This window comes from Dipodomys merriami, unplaced genomic scaffold, assembly GCF_024711535.1.
Source record: "Dipodomys merriami isolate MVZ:Mamm:240054 unplaced genomic scaffold, mDipMer1.0.p SCAF_78, whole genome shotgun sequence".
Classification (NCBI taxonomy): Eukaryota; Metazoa; Chordata; class Mammalia; order Rodentia; family Heteromyidae; genus Dipodomys; species Dipodomys merriami.
Window position 1 is genome coordinate 260,193 of NW_027206379.1, and position 21,917 is coordinate 282,109.

Here is a 21,917-nt window from a genome sequence, read left to right on the forward strand (position 1 = left end):
ACCTTTCCAGCCCCCAAGAGTCATTATTTTAGATTATAAGAGTGCCCCTCCACTCCTGCTTCTTGGCTCCTGTTTATAAGACACTAGATCCTGGTTGCTATGCTGGCTCAGTGTGTTGAATAGCTATTATTTAGCTATGTTTGTCATTGCTTTTTCTTTCTTTTTTTTTTTTTTTTTTGGTTGGTCATGGGGCTTGAACTCTGGGCCTGGGCACTGTCCCCTCAGCTCTTCAGCTCAAGGCTAGCGCTCTACCATTTGAGCCACTGCTCTACTTCCAGCTTTTTCTGCTTATGTGGTGCTGAGGAATTGAACCCAGGGCCTCATGCATGCAAGGCAAGCACTCTACCACTGAGCAACATTCCCAGTCCTACTTCTGGCTTTTTGATGGTTAACTGGAGAAGAGTCACACTGATTTGTCTACCCTCCCTGACTTTAAACTTTGACCTTCAGATCTCAGCTCCCTAAGTACCTAGGTTTATAGGCCTGAGTATCTGGAGTGTGGCTTACATTTTTAATTTTTTTTTTTTTTTTTTTGTCGGCTGTGAGGCTTGAACTCTGGGCCTGGGCGCTGTCCCTCAGCTCTTCAGCTCAAGGCAAGCACTCTACCACTTGAGCTACAGCGCCACTTCCGGTTTTCTGGTGGTTTATTGGAGATAGGAGTCTCAAGGTCTCTCCTGCCCCAGCTGGTTTTGAACCGTGATCCTCAGATCTCAGCCTCCTGAGTAGCTAGGATTACAGGCGTGAGCCACCAGCGCCCGGCACATTTTTAATTTTTTTAAGGGGGACATTAAACCATATTTGCACACAGATTTGCTTGATTTCATATGGAAAGAAAAATGCAGGGTACAGAAGAGATAAGAAAATTTGCACAGGAGAAATTGTGGCCAGAATGCCCTTACGGATAGGAAGCCAAGAAGAGGAGGATATAGTGAAGTTCAAGGGCTGGACTTAGTGGTACTATGATTTGTTTTTGTGCTGTTCCTAGGACTTGAACTCTAGGCCTGTCCCTGAGCTTTTGTGCTCAAGTCTAGAGCTGTACCACTTGAGCCACAGCCCTACTTCTTTTTGGTGGCTAATTGGGGATAAGAATTTCAGAGACTTTCCTGCCCAGCTAATTCTCAGATCTCAACCTCCTGAGTAGCTAGGATCACAGGTGTGAGTCATGCGTGTCCGGCTAGGTAAGGTACCTTTTGTCAGATCCTGACAGGCTAAGGAACAGCCTAGTTCTGAGTGTTCACTTTCCTCCCTCAGAAATGGGCACCTGTGTGGGTACTGCTCTTACTTTGGGCTACCCACTAGCTCCTCACCTTTGAGGACAAAACTAAAAGCAAGTGAGTCAGGACACCTCTCCCCAGGTCTCCTGGCTTTCCACCAACCTTTGGCCTTCTCATTTCTGCACCAGGACAGGCCCTCGTGCCTCTGCTCTGTAGGGAGCAGGAGGGACTCGCTTGCGCCTCCAGTTGCGCGTTTATCCCAGTTGCGCCTGCGCACACGGGCTCCCCCACCTTCCCCTCGCTTTTCCTTGGAGGCGGCGCACCGAGCTCGTTCTCCCGCGCTCCGCTTCGTGCGCGCGCGCGCGCGCGCTCTCGAGCTGCGCCTGCGCAGAGGGAAGAGGAAGCGGGTGCCCTGGCCAGCCTCTGCGCCTGCGCGCTGCGGGCTCCGGGGCCTCCCGGCCTGAGGGAGAGGAGCCGGGAAGATGGCGGCTGTGGTGGAGAATGTAGTGAAGCTGTGAGTGGTCGTTTCTTTCTCTCCCACGCCGGAAGGTCTTGTTCGGGGGCCCCGGGACTAGGGGACGGTGCGAGAAGAGATAAGTCGGAGACGGCCGAGAAGTTGGTGTTGCGACTCGTCGAGGGCCGGGCAGCCCCGGAGACTCCCGGGAAGACGTTGCGCTTCTTTGGAAACTTGTGGCGGCCCTGAGGGGGGCCCGCGGGGGCCCGGGACGGGCGGCCTCCCTGCGGGGCTCAGCGGCGAGTGCGGGGCCCTGCGACCCGCGGGAGACTCACGATCCGCAGCCCTCTGCCGAGACGCGGGGGTCCCGAGGAGCGCGGGCCGGGGCCCCGGCGACCCCCTGGAGGTGCCCGGGGCGCCGCCCCCTCGGCCGGCCCCCGAGCGCCTCCCTCGGACGGCCCCTGCGGGGTAGCCCTGAAAAACTTCCCCGCGACGCTTGGAGATGGGGGGAGCTTGGGTAGCAGATACCCCAAGACTAAGCGTATCCTTGGGAAGACTTGGAATAACTTCTGGGGATGGGGGGGGTGTCTTTGCGCCATCCCAAGCCGGACCCAAAGTAGTCCCAGACACGACTTACTAGCCTACAGGAGGCGGCCTCGGGAGGTCGGGGGGGGGGGACCCCATTGTGCTGGTCAGATTTCGAGCAAAGTTAAAGTTAACGGTTGTTGAGGACAAGTGGACTGACCTATTGGCTGCTTCCTGTGAGTCAAAGGACACTTGGATGTGTGGGGATTGATGTAGTTCGCCTCCTCCCTCGACACGGAAGCCGTGCGAGGTGTTGGTGTGCTTTTGTTGGTTTTGGTTGCTGGTAACTAGGGTTTGAACTCAGGGCCTCACGCTCTTCTTGCTGGTTTTTTTCCGCGCAAGGCGGGTGCTCTACCGTTTGAGCCACACCTCCACTTTGCCAAGTGAGTTTTGAAAGGGGTTGGCTAATGCCCCGCCGAGGGGGGCGAGCTCCTTTTAATGGCTATGTGGGACTTAATGCAGAGGTTGGAAAACTTGGTGTCTAGCGAACAAGACTTTGACGAGATGCCGAGTGAAAGGTTTGGGAACCGTTCTAAGGAACTGTCACAGCCTAATGTGCCTTTGTTGTGGACTGAGCCCTATTTTTCCCAAGAGCCTTTCTTCTCCTTCTTTCTAAGGTTAAGTTGCTTCTTCCCCCTGCCTGGAGCCTTTTTCTTCAAGAATGCTTTCCCACTTCCATTAAGCTAAGTGCCTGCTTCTCTTGTGGCTTTATTTTTTTTTTTTCCCTCTGCTTGCTATTTGCTGTATCCTGCTGCTGCTTTCAACTACCCCTCCTCCCAACTCTATTATCTTCCTCTCTGATCTGCCCACTCCAGATTCCCCAGCTCTTCAAGCTGACATTTTCCTCAATATAGAAATGACGCTGTTGATCTACCATTTTTATAGTTATCTTTCCTGACTCAGATGTTCCTCCTTTTGTTTTCCTGCCTTTCTCTTTGTTGACTCCCTATCCTATTGTAAGGGGAGATTTGACACAGGTTTCATGGTTGGGGGGTGGGGGGCAGTGTAGAAAAGAAATCTTGTATCCAGGAAATCTAACTGTAGTAACAGTGTCAGAGTTGCCCAGGTTTTGAGAGTTACATGTAATGCGCTTTTTGTTGAAACACTTTCTACCCTTGGATCTCTTTTTGCCTGGAAAGAGATTCATTATCCTGTGTTTCTCTGGAGTCTAATGCCTGAGTCTTCTGACAGTTGAGGTACTGCATTAGGGTCAAGAAGGACTACTATCTCTTTTCTGACTTGGCCATTTCTTGTACTGGAAGAAGGATTTTCCTGTTTGTCAGTTCTTTGCCTCTCCCAAAAGTGATGTCAGAATTGAAACAGTCTTTAAGGGGACTTACTAGGGTAATAAACTACTATAAAATGCTGACTAGTTTGGAAAAGTTTTTGAGTTAGGTGACAAGATGGGGGGGGGGGGTAGGTTAACTTGAAATTTCTTGCTACAGGAGCCTTAACTTCACCAGAGTGATTTCTTGTTCTCTCATCAAATCCTTCTCTCTATAGTTCTAAGTTTTTGTTCTTAGTCCTCTTAACCAACAAAATCCTTATCCTGGCTTCTGAAATCTCACCTAAAAGAGCTCTGACAGGACACCCATCCATCCAGCAAGTCTTTGACAACTGCCTTGCTCTTACTTGGTAGCCTTCAGCCGGCCTGGGCTGGCCCTCCCACATTTGACTCCCAGTGTCAGTATCAATTCCCATCAGCAGAAACAAAGGAGCTGCTGCACTTGTTTATCCAATTTTCCTCTGTGTGGTAAGGTCATGGCTGCCTCCTAAAGGCAAGCAAATGTGAGCCTGATCTCTTCTGCTCTTTGCTCTCCAACACAAGATTCATGCCTACCTCAAATTACAGTCATTACAGCTCATTGAATCAAGCCAGGCTGTACTCCTGTTGCCGACTCTTGTGTATGGTGTGTGCTGGGAACAAAGCTAAGCTATGCAGTGTTCCATTCTGGCTGTGCTGTGAAAGCCCCCATTTCAGCAGAGTTTGTTGGTGTAGCTCATATTGTGGGCATAAGCTACAGAGGCCTACTTTCAAACCCACTGTCAAGCCTGGGCACGTGTACTTGTTCTCCTGTCTCGTTCTCGTTCTCTTGTGTTCTCTGTCTCTCTCATCCTGGCATGTTAGAGCTCATCTCCTCTAGCCTCTAGCCTCCCTAATCTATTGAAAAGGAACAGAGGTTGATTAAAGGTCCATGTTTATGGGGTGACTATGCAGCCAAATCAGTCTTTTTATTCCCAAATCCAGTCTGGTGTATCCCAGACATGTTTATGGGTTATGAGGAGACTATGGGAACTAAATCACTGCTGCTTTCAGTGTGTCCATTTTAAGGCTGATTAAATTTTGAGCTGGAGTGTGGCTCAGTGGTTAAGTATATGCCTAGCATGTGAGAAGTCCTGGGCTCAATCTTCAGAACAACAGTAAGATTGGTTGCATATAAATTTGAGTTGTCCTACCCTCTATTACCCAAGTGCTTGTCAAACTTTGAAGAACAAGGACAGGTTGGCTCTTTGTACATGTTTTGACTTTTGGTCGTTGCAGTTTTTTAGCTTTTTAAAATACATAGAGCTTGGGGCTGGGAAGGTGGCTCAGTGGTAGAGCGCTTGCCTTGCATGCTTGAGGCCCTGGGTTCGATTCCTCAGCACCACATAAGCAAAAAGAAAAAAGCTGGAAGTGGTGCTGTGGCTCAAGTGGTAGAGCACTAGCCTTGAGCTGAAGAGCTGAGGGACAGCGCCCAGGCCCAGAGTTCAGGCCCCACGACCGGACCCCCCCAAAAAAAACCAAATAAAATACATAGAGCCAAGCTGGGTGCTGATGGCTCACACCTATAATCCTAGCTATTCAGAAGGCTGAGATCTGAGGATCGTGGTTTGAAGCTAGCCCAGGCAGGAAGGCTGTGAGTCTCTTATCTCCAATAGAGTACTCAGAAAAAGCTAGAAGTGATGCTGTTTCTCAAGTGGAAGAGGGCCAGCTTGAGCAAAAGAAGCTCAGGGACAGTGCCGAGGACATGAGTTCAAGCCCCAGGAGTGGCAAAACAGAAAAACAAAGCCAGGTGCCAGTGGCTTATGCCTGTAATTCTAGCTACTCAGAAGGCTGATATATGAGGATTGAAGTTCTAAGCCATCCTGCGCAGAAAGGTTTGAGACTCTTCAGTTAACTGGCAAAAAAAGAAAACAGAACTAGAGCAGTGATAGAGCAATAGAGTAATAGCCTTGAGCAAAAAAGTTCAGGGACATCATCCAGGCTCCAGGATTTGCACACGCATGTACATGCCCACACTCAAGCTAGAAATGAGCTGGGTGCCAGTAGCCCAGGTCTGTAATCCTAGCTGCTCAGGAGGCTGAGATCTGAGGATCGTGGTTCAAAGCCAGCCTAGGCAAGAATGTCCATGAGACTCTTATCCCCAATTAATCACCAGAAAACCAGCAGTGGTGCCGTGGCTCAAGTGGTAGAGCTCTAGCCTTGAGCTGAAGAGCTGAGGGACAGTGCCCAGACCTAGAGTTCAAGCCCCACAGCCAACAACAAAAAGTTAGAAATGAAATGTGGCTCAAATGGTAGAATGCCAGCCATGAGCAAAAAAGCCATGCAAAAGCTAGAGGCCTGAAGTTCAAGCCCTACTATAGGCACACACACAATTCCTAAGTGTTTAACCTGACTTTGTATTTCAAATGGAGTCATTAGAGGGTGGGAGTTGAATTTGGAGTTAAATTTTCTGGGCCAATGCTTTACTACTTGAGCGTACATCCCCAGACCTTTTGCTTTTAGTTGTTTTTTTTTTTTTTTAGATTGGGTCCCTGAGTGTGGTTGGTTGGTTTGTTTGGCCTGGTCAGGCCTCAGAATTCAAACCTCCTACCTCCACCTCCCCATTTTTTTGAGATAGAGTCTCATTATGTGACCCAGACTGGCCTCCCCAGTGCTGGGATTAAAGGTGTGGGCCACTATACAAACTGAGTCTTTTGACTAGTTTCTTGTTAATAAGGTGCTTTATAAAAGCCTTGAGGAATTCTAAGGTTCTTTCCCTCAAGGCCAATGTGCTTTTAACCACTTCTTGGTTAAACAATGTTAGCATCTTATGACACCACAACACTGCCCACCTGGCCCCCCCCCCCTTCCCCTCTCCCCCTCTCCTCCCTCTCTCCCCTCTCCCCTCTCCCTCTCTCTCTCTCTCTCTCCCTCTCTCCCTCTCCCTTCCTTTCTGTCCGCTGCTTTTTTTGCTTTCCCTAATTATCTTAGAAATTATTTCATAATACCAAAGAGCTTCCTCTTTTTCCTTCTTTTTTTTAGTACTGGGATTTGAACTCTGTCTATGTGTTCTCAGCTTGCTTGCTTAGTTGGTGCTCTTATATTTGAGTCATACCTCCAGCCCAGCTTTTTGCTGATTATTTTAGAGATGGACTCCTGGGCTTTTCTGCTGCTCCGGGTGGTTTCACACTACAGTCCTTTGGCTCTCAGCTTCTGAGGAGCTGGGATTATAGGTGTGCGCCACTGTCACTCAGCAAGCAGCCTTTTTTGTTGCTATTGTTGATCCTAGGGCTTGAACTCAGGGCTTGGTACTGTCCCTGAGCTCTTTTACTCAAGGCTATTTCTCTACCACTCTGAGGCACAGCTCTATTTTTGGTTTTCTGGTGATTAATTGGAGATAAGACTTTCATGGAGGGGCTGGAACGTGGCTTGATGGTAAAGTATTTGCCTAGCATGCATGAAGCCCTGGGTTCAATTCCTCAGTACCACATAAACAGAAAAAGCTGGAAGTGGTGCTGTAGCTCAAGTGGTAGAGCGCCAGCCTTGAGCAAAAGAAGCTCTGGGAGCCGGGCGCTGGTGGCTCACGCCTGTAATCCTAGCTACTCAGGAGGCTGAGATCTGAGGATCGCGGTTCAAAGCCAGCCCGGGCAGGAAAGACTGTGAGACTCCTATCTCCAATAAACCACTAGAAAACAGGAAGTGGCGCTGTAGCTCAAGTAGTAGAGCGCTCACCTTGAGCTGAAGAGCTCAGGGACAGTGCCCAGGCCCAGAGTTCAAGCCCCACAACTGACAAAAAAAAAGAAAAAGAAGCTCTGGAACAGTGCTCAGGCCCTGAATTCAAACCCCAGAACTGGCCAAAAAAAAAAAAAAAAACGTCTTGTGGACTTTCCACTGACTAGCTTTGAATGTGATCCTCAGATCTCAGCCTCCTGAGTGGCTAGGATTACAGATGTGAGCCACTAGTACCTGGCTTGCTTTTTGTGTGTGTGTGCTTTTTGTTTGTTGTTGTTGTTGTTTTGCCAGTCTGGGGCTTGAGCTCAGGATCTGGGCTGACCCTGAGCTCTTTTTTGCAAGGCTAGCACTCTACCAATTTATTTTTATTTTTATTTTTGGGTCCAGTCATGGGGCCTGAACTCTGAGCCTGGGCGCTGTCCCTCACCTCTTCAGCTCAAGGCTAGCACTCTAACACTCACTTGAGCCACAGCGCCACTTCTGGCTTTTTTCTTTTTGCTTATGTGGTGCTGAGGAATTGAACCCAGGGCCTCAGGCATGCAAGGCAAGCGCTCTACCACTGAGCCACCTTCCCAGTCCCCAATTTTTTTTTAAATGGATATTCCCCCCCCCCCCCCAACCAGAGTTTAAACTCAGAACCTTGTACTCATTCACTGGTTGGCACTCTACAATTGGAGACATACCTCTAACCACCTAAATAACATTTCCTTCCATAAGCTTTTATAGTTTGCTAAAAAACCTTTTAATAAGCTCCCTAGACTTTGATGAACTCTTTTTCCCTGTTTATAAGAGAGGCTAAGAAAAGTAACATCTTAACTAGTACAGAGCTAGATGGATGAGAAACAAGGAATGAACATTCATTTCAGCTGGAGCTCAGGACCTGACACAAGCAAATGCTACACTGTTAACGCTGCCTCCCATCAGCTTGTCTGATGAAATTATGTGTTCTTCACGGTAATTTATTTGTGAAGTGCCTTTCCTCATGCTGGCTTAGTGGAGGGGCTTTGTGTCCCATGAGGCAGAAGTAGAGGCAAATGTAACCCTTAGATCTGATTTCCCAGTCCCCTGGGCCCTTTGGAGAAGCAGTTGACAGGGGAGCAGGATAGTTTGGCACCTTGCATCCTTGCTTTTTATCTACCCTGCAGCCTTGGGGAGCAATACTACAAAGATGCCATGGAGCAGTGCCACAATTACAACGCCCGCCTGTGTGCCGAGCGCAGCGTGCGCTTGCCTTTCCTGGACTCTCAGACGGGAGTAGCCCAGAGCAACTGTTACATCTGGATGGAAAAGCGACACCGTGGTCCAGGTGAGGTCACAGTCTCAGGGACACAAGGAGAATTTCCTCCCCTGCTCCTACCTGTGGATGAATATGGTCGTCATCATTCCCCACCCCCCACCCCTCATGGGGAGGATGAAGCTGACAGGTTCATACCTTCACCTCGGCTTTTTTTTTTTGTCTTCCCCCCCTCAGTGGAGGCCATGATTGGGCTTCTGAAGGACTGTGTCAATAGCCTAAGCTTATACTCATTCCCTCCCCCACATGCAGAATCCTACCCAATCCTCAGGCTCACACTGTCAGCATTCTTTCCTTGCTGTAGAACTCAGGGGAGCTACTTAGCTCAAAAGTGTGTAATATCATTTTCTAGTATTGGGTTAGGGTTTAACTGCTCATTGGGACTCCCACAGGATTGGCCTCTGGACAGCTATATTCCTACCCTGCCCGGCGCTGGCGAAAAAAGCGACGAGCCCACCCACCTGAAGATCCCCGGCTTTCCTTCCCATCTATTAAACCAGGTAGGGGGCACCCTGCTTGAGCAGGGGCGTACCCACTGCATGGCAACAGATCCGTTTCCCATCCACTAGTGCCAGGCCCTGTGCTAGTTCCTGTAAAAACAAAAGTCAAAAATGAATCAGGGTAACCCCTCTGTACAGTATGATCACAAATAAAAAAAAAAAAAAGAAAAAAAAAATGAATCAGGGCTGGGTGCCAGTGTCTCATTCCTATAATCCTAACCACCGAGGAGGCTGAGCTCTGAGGATCGTGGTTCAAAGCCAGGCCAGGCAGAAAAGTCTGAGATCCTCATCTCCAATTAGCCACCAGAAAGCTGGAAGCAGAGCTCTGGTTCAAGTGGTAGAGCACTAGGCTTGAGCACAGGCTTAGGGACAGCACCCAGGCTCTAAATTCAAGCCCCAACACGAGCACAGGAAAAAACAAAAAACAAAAAAAATATATATATATATAATTTCTTTCTTACCTTAGAGAATTCAGCTTATCAGAGTCAACAGGTAAAGAGCTATGTTCCAGTGTTAAGTGAACTAGGGTGTCTTGATTCCTGGAGAGCTCAACAGCAGAAAACAGTAGCACACTGGTTGACTGCCTTTAAAAAATTTGTTTTTAGTGGTATTGGAGTTTGAATTCAGGGCTTGTTCTCACTCAGCTTGCTAGCTCACTCTGCTGGCATTGTAAAATGGGGCCATGATACCAGCCCTGCTTTTTGCTGTCTTTTTTTTAATTTTTTTATTTTTTGTTTTATGTGGTACTGAGGAATGGAACCCAGGACCTCATACATGCTAGGCAAGCACTCTGCCACTAAACCACATTCCCAACCCCTTTGCTGGATATTTTGAAGATGGAATCTCAAGAATTTTCCGCCCAGACTCACTTCAAACTGTGATCCTCTGGATCTCAGCCTCCTGAGCAGCTGAGATTATAAATGTAATCAGCTCCTCGCTGACTGGTTGACGCTTGCACTATGTCCACTCAAAGCTTTAGCCCCTCTGAGCCTTGTTTTGTTCTGACTCTTGCAGACACAGACCAGACCCTGAAGAAGGAGGGGCTCATCTCTCAGGATGGCAGCAGTTTAGAGGCTCTGTTGCGCACCGACCCCCTGGAGAAGCGAGGTGCCCCGGATCCCCGAGTTGATGATGACAGCCTGGGAGAGTTTCCTGTGACCAATAGTCGAGCACGGAAGGTATAAGACTATCCCCATGGCTGAAGGAGCTTTGCAGGAGACCAGGCTCTTCAGGAGGGGCCACCCCTTAGCAAGTCTGAAGTAGATCAGTGATGGAATGTCTGGCATGACTGAGGCCTTGAATCCAATCCTTAGGACCACCAAAAACAGAAGCAGAAGCTGAGGTTTCCTCTATAGCTGATAAACTTCTCTCCTGTCACCTACCCTGTCCTGCTGCTTTCCTTCTAAGGATAGGCTCTCATTCATTCATCCTGTTTTTCACAAAAGTTTTTGTTATAAAGTTTTTTAGTGGGCTGGGGAGGTGGCTCAGTGGTAGAGTGCTTGCCTTGTATGCATGAGGCCCTGGGTTCGATTCCTCAGCACCACATAAGCAAAAAGAGCCAGAAGTGGCTCTGTGGCTCAAGTGGAAGAGTGCTAGCCTTGAGCTAAAGAGCTGAGGGACAGTGCCCAAGCCCAGAGTTCAGGCCCCACAACTGACAAAAGAAAAAAAAAAAAAAAGTTTTTTAGTCCCTGGAGATCCACAAGTAAAACAGCCTCATCTCTGCCAACTGGGAAACCAACACTACGTTTAAAACTAAGAAAATCAGCCAGGTGCTGGTGGCTTACACCTGTAATCCTAGTTACTCAGGAGGCTGAGAGCTGAGGGTCATGGTTCAAAGCTAGCCAGGCAGGAAAGTCTATGAGACTCTAATCTCAGTTAACCACCAGAAAACCACAAGTGGTACTGTGACTCAAGCTTTGAGTGGAAAAAACTCAAGGACAGTGCCCAGGCCCTGAGTTCAAACCCTACGACTGATCAAAAAAATTAAAAAAAAGATATTCCAGGCACCATGCTAAGTTCTTTTCCATGCATTACCTCTGTTAGCTTATACAGGGTCTTATGGGGTAGGCTTCATGGTCCCCATTTCACAGGAAGACTGGAGCAGAGCCATTTTAAAACTTCTCAGAAGGGGGCTGGGACGGTGGCTCAGCGGTAAGAGTGCAGGCCTTGCAAGCATGAGGCCCTGGGTTCGATTCCTCAGCACCACATAAACAGAAAAAGCCGGAAGTGGTGCTGTGGCTCCAGTGGTAGAGCGCTAGCCTTGAGCTGAAGAGCTGAGGGACAGTGCCCAGACCCAGAGTTCAGGCCCCATGACCGGCCAGGAAAAAACAAAAAACAAAAAACAAAACTTCCCAGAAGGGCCAGACGTCCGTGGCTCACTCCTGTAATCCTAGCTACTCAGGAGGCTGAGATCTGAGGATCAAGGTTCAAAGCCAGCCTGGGCAAGGAAAGTCCGTGAGCCTCTTATCTCCAGTTAGCTACCAGAAAACCAGAAATGGGGCTGTGGCTCAAGTGGTAAAGTACTACTAGCCTTGAGCTGAAGAGCTGAGGAACAGCACCCAGGCCAAGAGTTCAAGCCCCGTGACCAGAAAAAAAAAACTTCCCATAAGGTCACACAATAAGCACCAAGTCTGTCATTTAACTAGGACATGTTAGAAAGGGACTACTGACTATAATTTTTCAGAGAGGCCAGTCCAACAGGGTGGAGCAGAGCATTTGACTAGACCACTTAATAGATCAGGGGCGGGGGAGGTATTCTAGGCCAAGGGAACAGCACAAAGAGGCACAGAGGAACAGAAGCATTGAAGGGAACAGGACTTTGATTGTAGGGTGAGGAATGAGGGTGGGACCAGGTCCCAGAGGAGAGGAGGTTCTGGGTGGCCTTGGCCAATTCTGTCATGATTTCTATTCATTCTGATCTGTCTGTCCACTCAGCGGATTCTTGAGCCCGATGACTTCCTGGATGACCTTGACGATGAGGACTATGAAGAGGATACTCCCAAGCGCCGGGGCAAGGGGAAGTCCAAGGTGAAGGGCCAGCATGTTGCTGGCAGTGCATGGCAGGGTGGTCCAGGGAGGCTCATGATTTCCTCTGGTTCCCTTTCTTCCTGTCAAATGAGATTAGCTGCTGCTCAGGAGAGGGTCACTCCTGGGGTCCTGCACTTTAGTGAAGGCATCTTTGTACTCTTCTCGGCAGGGTAAGGGTGTGGGCAGTGCCCGGAAGAAGCTGGATGCTTCCATCCTAGAGGACCGGGACAAGCCGTATGCCTGTGACAGTGAGTGCCTCGCTAGTGGGTGGGTAGTCTTTGCCTTGGACCCAGCTCCTGCTCTGGATGTGAGAGGAGGGAGGGTTGTGTTCTTGCCCTGAGTGCTGAAACAAGCCTGTGATCTTGATCTGCCTGCTGACTAGTTCCCTCCAAGAACCCTGGGAGGCCCAGGCTTCTGCTCCATGACCGGTGGGACCTGCATGCTCTGGGAGAGATTCCTCTGACCCCTGGGGTGGGGGAGTGGGAGGTTTCTTAGCAGGCAGGGTTGGCCTCTCCTTGGGCAGTGTCCAGGTCTGCTGGCCCAATGAGCGGGGGCACAGGGGGTCGGCCCTGAGGTTTTCAGTGTCTGTTCTCTTTCCCTTTGCTTTGGCTCACCCTCCTTCCGTGCCTCCACCTCGGAGCTCCGTCCGCTGCTGGGGTTCTCTGTCGCTTGCTTGCTCCGCTTTCCTGTTGCCGCTGCCCTTGTCTCCAGTGTGTCAAGGCCTCCTTCTCATGACTTTTCTTTCTGTCTTTCAGATAGTTTCAAACAAAAGCATACCTCGAAAGCGCCCCAGAGAGGTAGCTCTCTCAACTTTTCAGACTTTTGGTTTTCCTATCCCTTTTCCCTCTTCCCTTGTTCCTCCGCCTTCCTCATCTCCTGTGATGCTAGTCTTGAAGTCTCTGGAATGGCATGGGGGCAGAACTTGCTGAACAGTGGTGTGTTCCACGCCCCAGAGTCCCAGCAGCCGCCTTCACTGCTTCTCTCCCTCACGCTTACTCCTAGGCCACTCAGCCTCATGCATGGGGTAGCTCCAAAAGCATTATGAGGAACTCACTATGAACAGATCCATTGCTCCCGTCCCATGCACAGGCACTTGGTGGTCAGCTAATGTCCCCACCATCCTTCCACCTCCTCCCAGCCTCCTCATTCCTTCCTTTTGGCCCCTTGCCCTTATTGTCACCACTCAAGATTACATACAGACTGGGGCTGGGAGTGTGGCTTAGTGGTAGAGTGCTTGCCTAGCATGCATGAAGCTCTGAGTTCAATTCCTTAGTACCACATAAACAGAAAACGCCGGAAGTGGCACTGTGGCTCAAGTGGTAAGAGTGCTAGCCTTGAGCAAAAGAAGCTTAGGGTCAGTGCCCAGGCCCTGAGTTCAAGGCCAAGGACTGGCCAAAAAAAAAAAAAAGATTACAGACTGCCTTGCTGGAATCAGCTTTTCTTGCTGGGCAGGCACAGTTGTGGCTCCTTTGGGAGCCAACTGCTCTCTGCTCATTTGGTAGGTGGTCACCAAGAAAGCCAGCCTGAGCCCTTTGTCCACCCAGCAGGGCCGGGCTTTGTGTTGTGTGCAGGGCCACATGAACCTCCCGCATTCACTGACTTTGAGGTCTCTTTTTTACTTTTACCCTTCCTGCCGTAGTGAAAACCATAGACTTTTCCTGACTGGAGTTCCTCAGACTCTTACCATTTCCAGGGCAAGTGGTAATGCAACGAAGGCTGAGCCCCACTAGACGCTCAGTTCAGAAAAGCATAGTGCTGTGGGGTGCTCCTGGCTAAAGAGAAGGGAAGGGATCATCACTAGGATTCTCCCCAGAACAAGGCTGCTGGAGGAATGGGGGGCTTCGGGCGGGGCCTCACAGCTTGGAGGGGTGGGGACGTAGCTTCCTTATAGCTTGACACCTCTCTCTGCAATCTTCTCCATCCAGTTTGTGGAAAACGCTATAAGAACCGACCTGGCCTCAGTTACCACTATGCCCACTCCCACCTGGCTGAGGAAGAGGGCGAGGACAAGGAAGACTCCCAGCCACCCACCCCCGTTTCCCAGAGGTCTGAGGAGCAGAAATGTAAGCTGAGGTGTTGGGAGTGGGCAAGCAGGCAAGGAGCTGGTCTCGTAGTAAAAGCCCTTCCTTGCAGGAATGTTAACGACCCAGGCACGGCCCACCCTCAGGAGCATCATCAAAGCTCTCTTTCTTCCCTATAGCCAAGAAGGGTCCTGATGGATTGGCCTTGCCCAATAACTACTGCGACTTCTGCCTGGGGGACTCAAAGATCAACAAGAAGACAGGACAGCCCGAAGAGCTGGTGTCCTGTTCTGACTGTGGCCGCTCAGGTACCCCCAGAGAGGACTGCCCCAGCGTCTGGTCCCGAGGGACTTGTGGCTCACTCACTTCAGCACCATCCTAGACAGCTCATCTTGGACATGCACAACACCTCTGCTTCAACTTACAACCTCGTTTCTCTTGCTTCCAACAGGGCATCCTTCCTGCCTCCAGTTCACCCCTGTGATGATGGCGGCTGTGAAAACCTACCGTTGGCAGTGCATTGAGTGCAAGTGCTGCAACCTCTGTGGCACCTCAGAGAACGACGTGGGTGTCCTGCTCGCCCCAGCTGGCTCCCCCACACCTCGCCCAAGCTCCTCCCTCATCCCCCCACCCCACCATCGCCCCAGCTGGCTCCCCCACACCCCGCCCAAGCTCCTCCCTTGCCCCCCTCCACACCATTCCCCTGGGAACTCCAGTTTCTTGAGCACCAACTTTAGGTCACACCCAGTTTTAGGTTCTAATGAGACCAAACGAGACAAAGTCCCTGCATTCTGTGGATAACAGCAGTAAGCAAGGAAGGGAGAACTTACTGTGTGCCTTGGAGCAATAAGACCAGTGATGTACAAATGATTGGATACTCTTTTAGAGTAATAGTCAGACGGACTCTTTTAGCAGAGGGAAGGTTGATGCTGAAATTTGCAAAATACTGAGACATCCCAGAAGTTCTGGAGGGAGAGCAAGAAAGAAAGGAGCAGCTGTGCCGTGCACGGCTTCCAGGCTGGCTGGTGCAGACTCCATAAGGTGGATGAGTTCCATGTACTAAGAAGGCCAGTGTGGCAGACTGAAGCCTGTCCTCTGTGTAGGAATAGAGCTGGGGGAGATGGATCAGAGAGCTAGGTGCCTCAGGGTTGACCCCAGAGACTTGGAAAGGCTAAGTGTGTGCTCTGCCACTGAGCTTACACCCCCAATGCCTGGGCCTCAAGTTCTAAATATAGTGGGATGCTGCTGGAGGCTTATAATGAGGGACTGATCTATCACTTGAGCTGCAGCTCTACTTCTGTATTTTTTGGTGATTCATTGGAGATAAGAGTCTCAGCTGGCTTCAAGATGTGATCCTCATCTCAGCCTTCTGACTAGCTAGAATTACAGGTGTGATCCTGGACTATCAAGTTTTTTTTTTTAAAGGTAACTTTGGCTGGTTTATAGAAAAGAGATTGTTGGCAAAGAGGAGGCCATGTAATTACTTAGGAGCTCTGATAGGACTCAAATGGGGGATGATAGTGACTTGGTCTGAGTAGAGTCCAGTATCATCTTCCCTGTTAGCTGTTCTTTTTGGCAGCAATATTCTGGGAAGCCTTCCCCCTGTAGGTAGCCCGAGGCTCCTAAATCATTGGTCCCCTCTTCTTCCTTTGTGCTTCTCTAGGACCAGCTGCTCTTCTGTGATGACTGCGACCGTGGCTACCACATGTACTGTCTTACCCCGTCCATGTCTGAGCCTCCTGAAGGTACGTGGCTGAGAACAATCAATTCATCCATTACTCAGGATTATAATCAGTTACTCAGAACAATCAATTTGTCAGTAAAATCACCTACCTAGTAAATTCTGAGTTGCCATTTACTCTTCCAAAGTAGAGTAAAGCACCTTGCCTTGCCTCAGTTCGGGATACTTTTCTAATATTTCAACCTGAAGGGCTTAATGTTTGCACATTGTCTTCAGTAACAAATTAATACTCCAGGAGTGAACAGATGTTGAGCAGAAGAAAGTCACTCAGAAGGAGAGAGCTGTTTCCCTCCAGTTAGTATGAAAATTGAATTGTCGCCGGGCGCCAGTGGCTCATGCCTGTAATCCTAGCTACTCAGGAGGCTGAGATCTGAGGATCACAGTTCAAAGCCAACCCAGGCAGGAAAGTCCGTGAGACTCTTTTTATAGTTTTTTTTTTTTCTTTTTTTCTTTTTGCTTATGTGGTGCTGAGGAATCGAACCCAGGGCCTCATGCATGCAAGGCAAGCGCTCTACCACTGAGCCACTTTCCCAGCCCCTAGTGAAACTCTTATCTCCAATAAACCACTAGAAAACTGGAAGTGGTGCTGTGGCTCAAGCAGTAGAGCACTTGCCTTGAGCTGAAGAGCTGAGGGATAGCGCCAGGCCCAGAGTTCAAGCCCCACAACCGACAAAAAAGAAAAGAAAAGAAAATTGAATTGTCACTTTGCCTGATACAACATTGCTCTTTCAGCTTTCCTAACTTGATAGATTTGAGTATTGTTTCTTCTGCCTTCCCCTTTCCAGTATGGAAGAAAGTTGTTTCTGGACAGATGTTTCTGCATCTGCAGTAGTTTATTTATTTATTTATTTATTTTGGTCAGTCTTGGGAGCTAAACTCTAGGCCTGGGCGCTGTCCTTCAGCTCAAGGCTAGCACTTTACCACTTAAGCCTCAGTGCCACTTCCAGCTTTTTTCTGCTTATGTGGTGCTGAGGAATTGAACCCAGGGTCTCATGTATGTGAGGCAACACTCTACCACTGAACCAACTTCCCAGCCCCCCTGCAGTAGTTTATTTTGTTTTTGTTTTTGTTTTTTGGGGTCCGGTTGTGGGGCCTAAACTCTGGGCCTGGGCGCTGTCCCTCAGCTCTTCAGCTCAAGGCTAGCGCACTACCACTTGAGCCATAGCACCACTACTGGCCTTTTTTTTTTTTCTGCTTATGTGGTGCTGAGGAATCGAACTCAGGGCCTCATGCATGCAAGGCAAACGCTCTACCACTGAGCCACCTTCCCAGCCCAGTAGTTTACTTTAATAATGATTTTTCACTCAAACCAGGGGTGGCACCAAGGACTGGCTGCATCTCCCCAGTCACCTCTGGCTGGATTTCTGAGCTTAGTTAGGCCTTCTCATATGGGAATTTGGAGCTTATCTAGGAGGGAACAACTACCCACTTGCTGAGCCAGTATTCCAGGCAAGAGAAGTTCACCATGTGTTGGTAGTTGACTTTTAATGTAGGTCAGACTGCTGGCATTCAGTAGAGAATGAGGCCATGTAGCCATTAAGAAAAGTCCAAGAGTCCTTTAACACCTGCGGGGGTCACACTTCTGCTGCCATGTCGAATCTGTAAATCAGCTGTGTGTGCGTGTGTGCACGTGCATGCATACACACTCGGCTTGGGGGCTGTCCCTGAGTTTGTCTTACTCAAGGCTGGTGCTCTACCACTTAAGCAACTCCACTTCCAGCATTTTTTTTTTGTCGGTCTTGGGGCTTGAACTCTGGGCCTGGGCACTGTCCCTGCGCTCTTCAGCTCAAGAGCTTTGAAGAAAATAGTGTCTTGGTTTGGGTTTTTGGTTGTTTTTGGTGCCATTACTAGGTCCTGAACTTAGGACCTGGGCACTGTCTTTTACCTTTTTTGCTCAAGGCACAGCTCCATTTCTGGATTTTTTGGTAGTTTAGTGGAAATAAGTCTTATGGGGCTGGGAAGGTGGCTCAGTGTTAGAATGCTTGCCTTACATGCATGAGGCCCTGGGTTCAATTCTTCAGCACCACATAAGCAGAAAAAAAAAAAGCCGGAAGTGACGCTGTGGCTCAAGTGGTAGAACACATCTCATGAACTTTTTTGCCCAGGCTGGCTTCCAAACATGATCCTCAGATCTCAGCTCCTGAGTAGTTAGGATCACAGGAGCCACTGAGGCACCTGGATTTTTTTTACTTCCATCAAATACCAGCTTAGTGTAGGCAGAATCAATACTCACTGCAGACGGGCTTTCCCATGGATATTCATGGGACACTGAGGTTGCAGAAGGCCACAGGTGTAAGTAGTGCTCCAGCTGGAGTATCAGGAGCTGGGTCCTGCCCCTAGAAGTCAGCATACCCTCAGGTTTCAGGTCATGGTTGGTAACACATCCAGCCACAGCCAGTTAACATAACTTAAAAGATAAAGAGTCTTTTTCTTTTTTTTTTTAACCGAGAGTTTTAAAAAGATCTTAAGTAAAACTGTCCCTTGTGGCTCACTTAAAATAGGTAATACTTTATAGAAAAGCTTGACAGTCTCTACTCATTAACCTTAGAAAGGACCTTCCTCTTGGATTTTTTTGTTTTTCTGGTCTTTTTTTGGCGGTCATGGGGCCTGAACTCGGGGCCTGAGCACTGTCCCTCAGCTCTTCAGCTCAAGGCTAGCACCCTACCACTTGAGCCAAAGCGCCACTTCCAGCTTTTTCTGCTCATGTGGTGCTGAGGAATTGAACCCAAAGCCTCATGCATGCAAAGCAAGCACTCTACCACTGAGCCACCTTCCCATCCCTTCCTCTTGAATTTTTAAGTCATATGTCTTTGAAGACCTATGAGGTTCTTTCCAGAAATACGCTCAAAACGACATATGTATCCAGGTACCCATGATTCAAGCTTGTAACCCTAGCTACTCAGGAGGCTGAGATCTGAGGATCATGGTTCAAAGCCAACTGGTGCAGGAAAGTCCATGAGATGCATTATCTCCAATAAACTACTCTGAAATAGCTAGCAGTGGGGCTGCGGCTTAAGTGCTCGAGGTCTAGAGCAAAAAAAGCCCAGGGACAGAGTCCAGGCCCAGAGTTCAAGCCTCAGAACCCGCAAAAAATGAGAAAAAAAATACATAATGTATGCATAATTGTTTACATCAAAACATTGAGAACTAATTTGGGGGAGGTAGGAATCCAATCATAGTAAGAGATAATAGCAAGGTATAAGCCAGTTATTTTTCTTGCAGAGAAGTTATTTCCTGTTCCACTTTGAAGTTAGACTTGGGTCATAGTAGATTGGATCATCCCTCTGTGTCTTTAGCCTCTGCTCAGACACAGATGTTGGCAGGCCATCTCAGCTTGCAGAAAGCTCTGGCTTAAATTTAAATAAGAATTGGTTTCTGCCTGGTGCTGGTAGCTCACACCTGTAATCCCAGCTACTCAGGAGGCTGAGATCTGAGGATCACAGTTCAAAGCTAGCTCTGGCAGGAAAGTCCATGAAACTTTTTTTTTTTTTTTTTGCCAGTCAGGGGGCCTGAACTATGGGCTTGGGTGTTGTCCCTCAGCTCAAGGCTCAAGGCTAGCACTCTACCACTTGAGCCACAGCGCTGCTTCTGGCTTTTTCTGCTTATGTGGAATTGAGGAATTGAACCCAGGCTTGCAAGGCAAGCACTCCACTGAGCCACCTTCTCAGCCCCCATGAAACTCTTATTTCCAATAAACCAACAGAAAACCCGAAGGGTGCTTCAAGTGGTAGAGCCCTAGCCTTAAGCTTGAAGAGCTCAGGGACCGCCCAGGCTGAGTTCAAGCCCCATGACCGACAAAAAAAAAAAAGGATCTTTTTTCTAACTTTGAGGCCAGAAGAACCAAGCCTATTGTGTTGTAATCGCAAGTCTAAAGCTAGGCCACTTTAAAAGCTGGCGTCTGCCCAGGCCCTTCTACTTCCTGGCTGCTGTTATGAGGCCGAGGGGGCCTAGACATCTGGGTTCTGAATGTTGCCTTCACCTTCATGGGGAATGATTTTCACAGTATTTGAAGATTGATGGGTTCCTTTCACTGCTACTGCAGAATTTCTCCTGTCTGCTTAGGGAAGAGGGGTGGGGAATGGAAGGACAGCAGGATTGTGGGGGGGCTGACCCGGACCTGACCCTTCTGTTTCTCTGCAGGAAGCTGGAGCTGCCACCTGTGTCTGGACCTGTTGAAGGAGAAAGCTTCCATCTACCAGAACCAGAACTCCTCCTGATGTGCCACCCAGCTCCCCCACATATCTGAAGATGTTTTTCTCCTCCACCTTGGTTTTCATAACCCCCTTCCCTTCCTCCCCTCTTTCACAAGTCCAGAGCCTCAGGTGGTCATGCCAACCTGCCTTTGGCAACAGCAAGTGGAGGTGGCAGCGCTGACCACCTCTGGCCCCAGGCCCTCAGGGAGAAAGGAGCAGCATGCTACCCAGGGCAGATTTATGGGCCCCGCTTCTCTGTGTTCTCCATGAAGTGCATTCACTCTGCTTGCCTTGGGCTCAGGCCCTGGTGATCACAGGGTTCAAACGATGTTTCAAATAGAGAGTAGCTCAATTCTTTTGGCCCTGACTGACTCCCTGCTCTGGTCTCCAGGGTTCCTTCCCCACGATGCTAGCCTGGCCAGTCCTCTGCTGGGAGCAGCTGGGAGTAAACAAGCTGAGGCTGCCCTCACAGGAGCTTTCCATGCCCCTTGTGCTGCTGTACCTTGCCTCTTCAGCGCCCCCCCCCCCCCCCACTCCTATGATCCTCTGTTCTGCTAACAGGGCCCCTTGCCTAAGCCAGGATGTTCTTGGTCACTCGGCTGGCTCTACCCTGTCCCACTGCACCCCACACAGGGAACTAGCAGCTACCCCTGTCTTTCCTGTGCTTGGCTGGCTCACTCACGGGTGGTCTCTGGTGACCCAAGCCTTCCCTACCTTTTCCCCATCTTCTGCCTCCTTCCTTGTTCTCTTTGGTTTTGTGGGGAAAGGGGATGTGCCAGGGTACCAGGCCAGCAGCTTGGGGGCCACAAGGAGATGTTGGATAATGTGCCTGTTTTTTAACTCGATAAAAAGCCTACCTCCAAAATCCCCTCTTTTTTTTTCTTTTTTTTTTTTTTCCTTCCTGGACCTGGGCATTCAGCCTCTTGCCCTTAACTAGATTGGGAGCCTCCGCCTCCTGCCTGTGTATGATAGTTCCCAGGTCACAGGGGTGCCGCATAGATGTTCCCTTCCCTTGCACGCTCACTAGCAGCTGATAAGGTCTTCACACCCTGATTCCTTGGTTTTCTGCTTAGTGGCACTGACATTAAGTAGGAGGGACAGCCATGCCAGGACACTCTGGACTGGCCTTCTTCCTTCATTGCGGGCAGGCCCTAACTCACCGTCACTTTGGAGTTGAGGTGTCTCCCCCCCCTCCCCCTTTAGTTCCTGTATTCTAAACATCTAAACATTAGTTTAAAAAAATAAACATTTTTACACACAGCCCTCTGCTGAATGGTTTTATCTCCCAACTCAACTAGTTAAGAGGGCTGTTTCAGCTGGGTGTCTGTTTCACCACTGTAATCCTACCTACTCAGAAGGCTGAGATCGCCATTTGTAGCCAGCCTAGGCAGGAAAGTCCATGAAACTTATCTCCAAGAAATTACTTAGAGGGCTGGGAAGGTAGCTCCGTGGTAGAGTGCTTGCCTTGCATGTATGAGGCCCGGGGTTCCATTCCTCAGCATCACATAAACAGAAAAAGCTGGAAGTGGTGCTGTGGCTCAAGTGATAGAGAGCCAGCCTTGAGCTGAAGAGCTGAGGGACAGCGCCCAGGCTCAGAGTTCAGGCCCCACAATTGACAAAAGAAAAAAGAAATTACTCAGAGGGCTGGGAATATAGCTTAGTGGTAGAGTGCTTGCCTAGCATGTATGAAGCCCTAGGTTCAATTCCTCAGTGCATCATAAACAGAAAAGCTGGAAGTGGCACTGTGGCTCAAGTGATTGATTGCTATCCTTGAGCCCAAAGAGGTTCACGAACAGCATCAGGCCTTGAGTTTAAACTCTAGAAGCAGCACACACACACACAAAAGGCTGTTTTCATCTAAAATGTTCTTCCTTCGGACAGTGGGTTTAGTTTCAAGTTTGGTTGGTTGGTTC

The 21,917-nt window shown here is 49.3% G+C and overlaps 1 protein-coding gene across 2 annotated transcripts; it reads left to right on the forward strand.

The window, feature by feature from the left end:
• The first annotated feature begins 1,638 nt into the window (after positions 1-1,638).
• LOC138818743 (zinc finger protein ubi-d4) lies at positions 1,639-21,264 on the forward strand. 2 transcript variants are annotated; one of them, XM_070009823.1, is made up of 12 exons: positions 1,639-1,728; positions 8,374-8,534; positions 8,915-9,022; positions 10,037-10,200; positions 11,957-12,049; positions 12,219-12,297; positions 12,805-12,846; positions 13,975-14,112; positions 14,250-14,378; positions 14,522-14,634; positions 15,734-15,815; positions 19,952-21,264. In XM_070009823.1, the coding sequence occupies exons 1-12, from the start codon at positions 1,697-1,699 to the stop codon at positions 20,026-20,028; spliced, it is 1,218 nt and encodes a 405-aa protein (XP_069865924.1). In that variant the 5' UTR covers positions 1,639-1,696; the 3' UTR covers positions 20,029-21,264. The 2 variants fall into 2 exon arrangements, with proteins under 2 accessions (XP_069865924.1, XP_069865925.1); XM_070009824.1 differs by lacking the exon at positions 12,805-12,846.
• Positions 21,265-21,917: the final 653 nt, after the last annotated feature.